This window comes from Melanotaenia boesemani, chromosome 14, assembly GCF_017639745.1.
Source record: "Melanotaenia boesemani isolate fMelBoe1 chromosome 14, fMelBoe1.pri, whole genome shotgun sequence".
Lineage (NCBI taxonomy): Eukaryota > Metazoa > Chordata > Actinopteri > Atheriniformes > Melanotaeniidae > Melanotaenia > Melanotaenia boesemani.
The window spans coordinates 8,440,591-8,450,067 of NC_055695.1; the positions used below are offsets into that span (position 1 = coordinate 8,440,591).

The 9,477-nt window shown below is 38.2% G+C and overlaps 1 protein-coding gene across 3 annotated transcripts in view; it reads left to right on the forward strand.

Annotated features, from left to right (window-relative positions):
• arid3a (AT rich interactive domain 3A (BRIGHT-like)) overlaps positions 1-8,568 on the forward strand; it is a 47,452-nt gene extending 38,884 nt beyond the window's left edge. For all 3 annotated transcript variants that reach the window (XM_042005214.1, XM_042005215.1, XM_042005216.1), the window contains exons 8-9: positions 1,469-1,558; positions 2,641-8,568. In XM_042005214.1, the coding sequence (XP_041861148.1) occupies positions 1,469-1,558; positions 2,641-2,789 (239 nt within the window). In that variant the 3' untranslated portion in view covers positions 2,790-8,568. The remainder of the gene's footprint in view (positions 1-1,468; positions 1,559-2,640) is intronic.
• Positions 8,569-9,477: the final 909 nt, after the last annotated feature.

Here is a 9,477-nt window from a genome sequence, read left to right on the forward strand (position 1 = left end):
AATAAAATGTGATTTTAATTCGATTTGAGAATAGTCCAGGTTCTGAACTGGCCTGTCTGCAGTCCAGATCTTTCACCAAGGAAAAACATTTGTAGTATTAAAAACAAAAGATCTGGCAATGAAGGTCCAGGACTGTTGAGCAGCTAGAATCATGCATCTGACCAGAATGGGACAACACCCCCCTTTCTAAAACTCCAGCTACTGGTCTCCTCACTTCCCAGACGTTTATACATAGTTGTTAAAAAAAGAGGGGATGCTACACAACGGTAAACAAGATGTGTTTTTGCCATCAAATAAAAAAAGAGCTGATATTATTCATGAAATGATAAAACATCTCAGTTTAATCATTTGATATGTTGCTTATATTTTATTGGGAATACAATATGAGTTTATGAGGTTTGCACCTCAGTGCATTCAGTTTCTATTTTACACAGCAAACCACCTTTTTGGAATTGGGGTTGTACAATTAATTCATTTAAGCTGTTTTTTATTCACTATTGACCCAAAGGTTGATCAGACTGCCCAGCCATAAGTATGTGATTAATATTGATGTTTTTTTTGTTTTTTTTTGTCACATTTAAAGAAGTTCTTACTTATTTCCATCAGTATGACAGCTAGGTCACAGCTGATCAAGGTCATTTAGTATAACAGATATCAAGTGAAAATTAAAATCTAATCTCTTTGGTAATTAATGCCAATCCCAAATTTAACATGTAAATGAATTGTAGAAGAGGCAACGGGGAATTTTGTACATCTATTTTTACACATTAAAAATTTATACTATTAATCAGTATTAAATATCTTCTTTTATAGCTTAATCTGGAAATTTGAAATAATTTCACATATCGTCCTACTCTGTCTTTTAAGTCTAGCTACTTTTTTTTTTTTTTTTTTTTTTTTTTTTGCTGTGACCAGAAAGGGAATTCGTCTGAAAGTAGTAAGCATTACTACATCACAGTTAGTGTGGGTGTTATTTTTAACAGTTTGTCCTTGTTGGTTATACAATCTGGATATCACACTCTTTGCCTCTTCGTGACAGTTAACATCTCAAAACATTCTTGTCATCTCACCACAAACCACAGCACCCAGTAGTACGGAAGTAACCCACAGCAGGCCTATATGTTGACCTGTTTAGCTTATAGAAGCAGAACCCATGCATACATACATGTGTGTTGTCTTGTGGGGATTCCCTTCTGCAAGAAGACTCTTTGATCTTATAGCAGGGTTTGTCTCAGTTATTGTCTATCTGATGGAGCATCAAAACTGTTTCTCAGTAAGTGATAATACAGGTGAATTCACAGAAATGTTCTGGACATTTTCTGAAGAATTCACTCAAAGTGAAACTTGGTACCATGTGAAATTCTTGTCAACTTTCACTCATTTGATTTGACTTGTTAAGAAAGCTGTCAAGTCTGGTCTGAGAAATGGAAAAAAAAAAGAAAAAGAAAAACTTTTGTTTTCCTGACAGATGGCAGACAAGACTCGGCTCTGAACCTGACCACCAACGGCACAAGCAGCATCAGTATGTCAGTGGAGCTCAATGGAGTTGTATACACAGGTGAGCACCTATATCATTTGATTTAGGATGTAAAGCTCATTACCTTCTTCTTTCTTGATTAACACACACATATGTTTGACACCCAGAAATGCTTCTGGGTGTCAAATTACCCGGCTATAAAGATTATGAACACACCTAAACTCTAGAGGTTCACTTAGCTTAAAGTGTAGAACCAGATTTAAACAATTAATCCCATGTCACGAAAGGAAAAACCAAAAATCTTTGTCAGCATCTTTTGAATCATATTACAGAATATCTGTAATTTGATGCAAATAGTTAATTGAAATTTATTTCTGTAAGTATATTTGAGATGAGATATAAGCCATATGGTTAATGAATTTCAGAGATTGCAAATGATTATTTTAAAACTTTGTATTAAGTTCGCAAACGGGGAGTTGGAAATTCTTCATTTGCATAAAGCAGACTAGACTTCAATGTCATGCAAATGATATGTGGTCAACTTGACACGTCACCAGAATTCATAATGGAAAGCATGGAAATGATAATTATTGGACAGGCTGTTTGCCCTTGTTAGCAACCTATTTGCTAAGCTAGGCTAACCATGCCCTGACACCAGCTATACAAAGTGATTCGTAAATAAATCTTTTCATCAACTCAGAAGTATTCTACGGAAGCCGAGAGCAGCCATGCTCAACTGTTTTTTTTTTAGTTAATTTTCTTGTTATCTTGAGATAATGAAGACAGTTTTCTTTTGATAATGAGATCATTTATCTCGTTATCTGAGCAAAACAATTATATTGATCAAAATGGATCCCGTGACTGCTGGGGAGGAGCTATAGTCACAGTGATTCAGTGTTTGTCTCTCTGTGTTGGTTCAGTAATGGACTAGGAACAGCTCCAGCCCATTCGTGACCCTGCATCTAAATAATCTATTATCTTTTCTCAAGATAACAAGATAAATTATCCCGTTATCTTGAGAAAACAGTGTTTGGAAAATAAAACGTGCAAGCATGACTGCTCTCGGCTTCCGTGCTTTTCCTTTAAATAGAGATAACATTAAAGTGGTGCAATTTGTATTCTTATATTAATGATTGGTCTTCTTTGCATCTTTTGCTGTCTAGGCGTTCTTTTTGCTCAGGCAGCAGCAGGGTCCGCCTCATCTGGTGCATCTGCATCGTCCCTCTCCAACAAGCCTGTCAGCAGTCGTGTTGCTCCACAGCAGCAGCAGCAGCATACACCTACCTCAACCTCCAGCAACCCGTTGTCTTAACAAACTCTCAGCCTTTCCATAGTTTTTTTTTTGTTGTTTTTTTTTTTATTACCACGCTAAGAAAAGCCAAAAAGCAACCTCATTTTCTATATTGTCTATGCCAAAAAAATGGAAAAAAAAAAAAGAGATCCATCGTCAGTAGATAAAGACAAACTGAAACTCAGATCACTTGAAGTACACTATCTCAGGTTTTCTCTCACAAACTCACCTCCTTTGTTCTTTATCGCCAAAAGGATTTTGAAAAGAAATATCCCAACTGAGAGCCAGTATATGCTAAACTAATACATATGTACAACCTGTGAATTATTTATTTCTGCATAAATGTACAGATTATCGGAGAACAACAGAGAAGGTAATAAGTAGAAAGGCTAAAGCATTGTTTACACACACAAACACAGCTACTGACTGACAATGATGTTTTATCCTCTAGAGAAGAGACCTTTTTTATTTTAACTTTTCATTGTCATTATTATCATTATTGTTATTCTCTTTATTGTGTTTTATCGTTTAAATCTTTAACTATCCTCTCATTGCAGGAAAAAATCTATATATTTAGAATTCTATAAGAAAGAAGTATGAATATCCTCTATTTGTAATCAGAAAAGCTTTAAAGGTATGTGTTATTTCTTCAGGGCATATAATGATGTACGGTTGTGACCTCATTTTGTGTAAAACCAGATAACCTTATCCACATGGCAACCATTTTGGATCTCTGTGTGGGAGAACAAGTCCAGTGCAGGTCTGCGCTCTGGTTGTGTAATAAGATACGCGTCATATCAATGCCACAGGGTTTCCTGTGAATCTGAAGGATTTGCGAGGATGTTGTAATCATCTTTTAATGCATTTGGTGCATTATAGAGCCCAGCCAGACTTATTGTGAAAGGCTTCTGCACAAAGCTCTTTGAATTGTCCTGCTTATTCTTCCAGAGAGAGCTGGCTAATTTTTATCTAAAATCCACTCCTGTTTGTTGACATAAGGCCAGTTTGAGACGTATCTATGCCAATCTCGCAGGTAGTTTGTCAAGCTTAGTGTTCAGAATTGCTCTCTGTAAGAGTAAGGTCAGTTGTGTGGGTGGTAAAATGAGCTAAAACACATTGTTTAGCTTTCGTACTTAGAGAATAACACAAAATTTCATGATTGTTCTCAGGTGTTCCTTTGCTTTGTAAAATCTCCCACTGTCTTCTTTTACACTGGACAGAGCAATGCTTTTCCACTTCTGTCTTCAGAAAGATACATTTTTATCTTTATTCTGACTTGGCCTTCTTGTGAATTGACGGTCTAAAGGTCAGATGCATGCATGTATTTGTAGGTGAAAGCCCTTCTGTCAGAAATGAAATTATTTCCTGTCTTAAATTTGCAGAAGCTAAGTGTCCATTATTATTGTGGAGACACTCAGATGGACAATCAGATGTCAGGAGACACAATCTGGGTCTCAGAAGAAACCTGACAGGAATTTCTGCTCATCTCTGACTATTTGTTGGGTTGTTTTTGTATCATAGATGACAAATGCTTCTATTTTTTTGGTTCGGCTTTGTGTTTTGCATGACGTAGTGCTTCTTCTGATCCAAGTGCTTCTTATCCTGAGCTGTGACGTGGACAGGGTCTTATCGAGACCAGCTCACCAACTATCAAGGATATAGCAGAGAATGTCTTGTGATCCTTTGATTGTGCAGCTGTTGTTTAATTGGGCCTTTTGATAATACGAGCTGAGAGGTAATCATAGCTGTGGCTGTGCGTTTGCTTGTGTCTAAGTGTTTGCGTAACTCTCAGTTTGATTTATGACAGAGGAGGCACCATGTCACTTCATAAGGAGTAGTGTCTCTGCATTTTGAAGTAGATCAATCATTCAGCTTTTTGAACTTTAACCTGTGTTACCTCTCTGGACTGTTGGCTGTTAAAGATTGTTACCACCCCCCCCATCCTTCCCCTCCCTCTTCTCCCTGACCCCACAGCCATGCCAAGCAGCCTCATTCTTGCTGACGTTAGGAAGTAAATCAGGCTTTGTACATGGGTTCTGTTCTGAGGCCTTAACACAGCGTGAGATGGCTGGAGAGCCAGCAGTACCTCAGTCTAATCAGTTTTTACTGTTCCAGTCAAATATCACCAGATGGCTATCTTGGCTTTGATTCTGGACTTGCTTCTCAGTGGGAAATTACCACCAGCTGCTCCACAAACACTGGCCACTTCTGAAAAGAATCCCTCATACTCCGCAAAGGGGCATCCAAAACTTATTATCAGGTCAAATAAAATGGTGAAAGATCTAGAAGAAGATTATATTACTGTGGCTTTGTTGTATAAGAGAATAGAAGACAAAAGTGATTAGATTTTAAGATGTTTAAAGAACCTATATGAAGAGCATATTTATCAGCTGTACATAAATAAACACTGCTGTTACACAGGGATTTGGGCAACAAGTAGTATATCCTGCTTTACCTCAACTCAGTTGTACTTCTTGTACTACAGTTTTTTTTAATTAATGATAAACTTTAAATATTTTGCCTATGTGATTTTAGCTTAACTGCATGAAATCATCTACATGTCAATGGACTCCAATGCCACAGAAACTGAAAGTATGTGCATCTTTGCGCCCATTTCCTCTCTTTTATAATTTGATATTTAGCACTTGTATTATTTATATAAAAGGACAAACTCAATTTGCAAGATTTTGTAGCACTGAGGTAGATTTTACTTAAATTAGCTTTAGCGCAAACACAGTCTGTTTATTCTAATGGTATGAGTGTTTCTGTGTGTATACATTATTTCTACATGATTGGTACACTGTAAATGGCCTAACTATAACAACAGCACCAGGGAAAAGGCAAATGTATTGAAACTTAGTGGTATATTGTCTCCTACTGATAACGCCTGTGTAAGCGGATCATACACATTCTGATGGATAGTTTATTTGTGTAGGTTGGTCTGATGGCTTACAGACAGCTCAGTATTTTCCTCTTGCTGCTCTATGAGTTGCAAGTGTCACAGTTTATGGTAATGGCTGACAATCAAAAAGAGGCATGCTGCAGCTGAATGCATAGGTTTGTGGGGGAGGACGACTGGAGAAAACTAAATTCAATCAATCCAGATCTAAAGGATCAACATTGCTTTTTCAGATTTGACCCTCTGACCTTTTGGCCCCCAAGGCATCATTCAAGCACCTGCCCCCATTCAGTCGATCCATGTTTATTGTATATCTATTGACTGCTTCTGGGAGATATTTGCATTTGAACAGTGGAGGTACTGCAGCTCTCTTCTTTCTCTGTGCATGGCAGCATTTTCAGGGAAGGTCGGAATGTTTTTAATTGCGTGGTAGCGACAATCAGGAGACATTAAGGCAGCACTGTATAACTTTAAACACTCAACATCCCTTCAACCACAACCAAGCCCTGTTTCTACCTCGAGGACAAAAGCTTTGGCAGATTGCTTTTCGCCAGCCACAACAGAGAATCCTGTTGTGGGCTACGTTCATGCAGGAAAACTAATCAAAATTATTCTGATGCACATTCATAATAACAATTAAAGAGATTTTAATAACAACAGACAATCAGATATCAGCTTAAATGTGACTCTAACCTTAATGTGAGGGGTGAGGGACTCCTTCAAGGCTCAGCCTCTGTGGTAAGAGCGCCCCTTAGAGGAAGGTTTTATTATGACGCACAGTCAGTTAAGTTTTCCCAAATGGAAACCTAGAAAGGTCAAAAAGCTTCAAATAATAGATTTACCTCAGTAAAAATACATTATTTCCATGTATCCTTCCCAGTGTTTCAAGGGTTTTATACCTGTTGTGGTATAAAAGCCTCTGAGTCAGCAATCAGATGGTCAAGAAACACTAATTTAATATTCCCGAATCCAGACTCACTGTCTTGTAGAGTCAGTAGCTCATCAAGGTATTTAATTTAAGAAGTGATTCAGAAAGAAATAACCAAATAGGTGTGTTGATCAGTGATCAAACATCCCTTTATCTTGTCTTGACCTCCACATCAGAGGTAGCTGATTCCTAATATTTAAGTCACAGTGTAGCAGTGAAAATGATCAGTCAACTGTAGCACCTGGTGTGAAACCCGGGCAAATTCTGAGTTTTAAAACAGCACATTTTGGTTCAGACTGATATTTCTTTTTTTTTTTTTTTTTTAAATACCTGAATGCTGCATCTGTCTGTAGGTGGTTCTTCTCATAGAGCCTGCAGGTGGTTTTCATCATAAGACACAAAACTTTGGCTTTGCTTTGCTGTCAAAGTTGAACCTGTGTTGTGTGGTTATGCAGTTACAAGCTTGGATTGCTTTCTGAAGTCTGCTTGTTTGATGCTGTTGTACAAACTAAATCTTAAGACTTAGCAGGTGCATTTTGTTCGTCTTGAAGTTATAATTCTTGACCAGTTTAATAAGAAATCCGCACAAATCCTCAGTCTCATGTGATCGGCTTGAGCGCTCTTTGTCAAATATACATTACATAAGAACATCATAACCCTTGAAATACTGCTGCTTTTTAATTCCATCAGATCTGTAGGTAGAATAACTTCTAGAAATCTTACGTGGTCCAGAGCATCTTGCATGCAGAGTTAACTCTGACTCCTGCCCCCACATGCTGCCGACATGGACATTCAGCTGGAACTTTTACGGGTTGAGGTGCATGTGGGTTCAGGGCTTTTGACTGGACTTAATCACTAACTTGACCTCTGTCAGGTGAACTGTGGGCAGGGAAAAGTGATGGAATAGAAAAAAACAAGATGCCTTCTGCTGTGACAATTGTATGAAATGATCTGTATTACTAAGATTCATTAAATAGATTCTTTCTGAAATATGGCTTTGTAGGGTTATGGATTATATCGTGTTTATATTGTTTGTTTTTGCTTTTCTTTGCTTTTTTTGGACATGCTTTAGCAATTGTGGCACACAGAGATTACTTCTAGAGCAGATTTATTAATACAGAGATGATGATGATGATGATGACAACGATAAAAAAAAAGAAAATGTGATTATTTTAGGGAAGCATGTGATGTATGTATGTATGTATGTGTGTGTGTGTGTGTGGGAGCTTCAGGTGTCTTTGAGTATCTGCAGAACGGAAACAAGGCGTGTCTCTTGTGTCTTACAACTTCTCAGGAAAATCTACCTCTACCTCCAGTTTAATGCATTTAACCCAGCGAGGGCTCAAGATTCTGTTCAACTGGAAGAGGGCATGAGGACGAGCACCAGGGTCTGAAATTAACTTGAGCGTACCAGATTAGAAATAAACACTCATCTCTGGTGTTATATGTGAGATGGAAACTGTAATTGTGTTTTCGTCTCTGCTGGATCAAAACAAAAACATCCTCAGCTCAGAAATCGTCTGACTCAGATGTTGAGGTACATTTCGAACACTAGGATGACGACTCCTGTGCTCCCCTCTTGTCGTTACACATCTGTAACACCTCTACTGTCCAGTTTATTTGAGCACCAACAGCAGGGACCTCCAGCTCAACAGCGAACTACTACCAGTACGACAACAAGTACTACTTCTTGTACCACTGTTAGTACAGCAAGTGTGTTGTTCTCAAGTTTTTCTGTCTGCTCTTGTAAAATGTGCTTCTTCCTCTTTTTTCTATAAATGATTACATTTTTGATGAATGGTATGTTTTCCGGTAACCACAGCAACAGTGAAGTGGCAGCGGGCAATGCAACTTTTTTTTTTTTCTTCCTGAAGGGTGAAAGCAACTCTTGCCTATTTACTCAATATGTGTTTGTGTGAATACTTTCATTTGGAATCTGAAATAAATAAAATATCAACTTTCTTAAATGTCAACAGAGCTTTGGATGTTGTTTTATTGCCCTATGTGACAATATATTGTAGCCTTTCATTTGTTAACACAACCATTAAGAAATGAAAGAAAGTAACAGGATAGGGATTTTTAGGGAGATGTGGGGCCTGCACAGACTCTTGGATTCTTTTATTTTACGAAGTCTCCTAAACTCTGCTGGGGGAACGCTATTTTGGATAATAGGTGAAATTTGATGTCAGCAGCATGATTCACGTCCTTTTGACACTACAACTGATTCTGTGACCTTCTGTCCTGTGGATGTGGGTGTTGTCCTCCTGGATGGAACCACTCCCATCTGAATGGAAGCGTCTCTGTGTGGGATGAAAGGACCACTCACAAGAATGTTGTACTGATTTGCAGTGATCCTGCCATCTAAGAGGATAACCAATAAAATGACTTCCACAGAGTAATCAAGCCACCTGATCCATCCACTGAAGGGGTCAAGAGTTCAGTTTGTTTTTTCTCTTTTTGTTTTATTATGTCACCACTTTGCATTTTCAGATGATTTTTATTCAATCATAAACAATCAGAAGTGAGGAGCAAATGTGTCTTTAACAGGTCTGATTTTATATGGTATTTTTAAAAAAATGAAAGACAAAAGTATAAGATGTCACAAACCCGGAGATTGGACTCAAAAGAATCAGGATTCCAGTGAAAGGTAAAAAGGAATTTATTTGAACAATGTAAATGTGCACTGGTGATCTATCCGGTCTCGTTCGGTCAGCTCTTCTGTGGGGGGGTATGAGAACAGGTGTTAGGAGGCAGGGAGTCTGTGATAATGATGCAGGATGTTACAAATCCACGTACCGGGTGCTGTAGTGCAGTTTGGTGAGATCGTACAGGCAGAACCCGGGAAGCCGGACGGGGAGTCCACTGGAGTGGGTGGATAACTG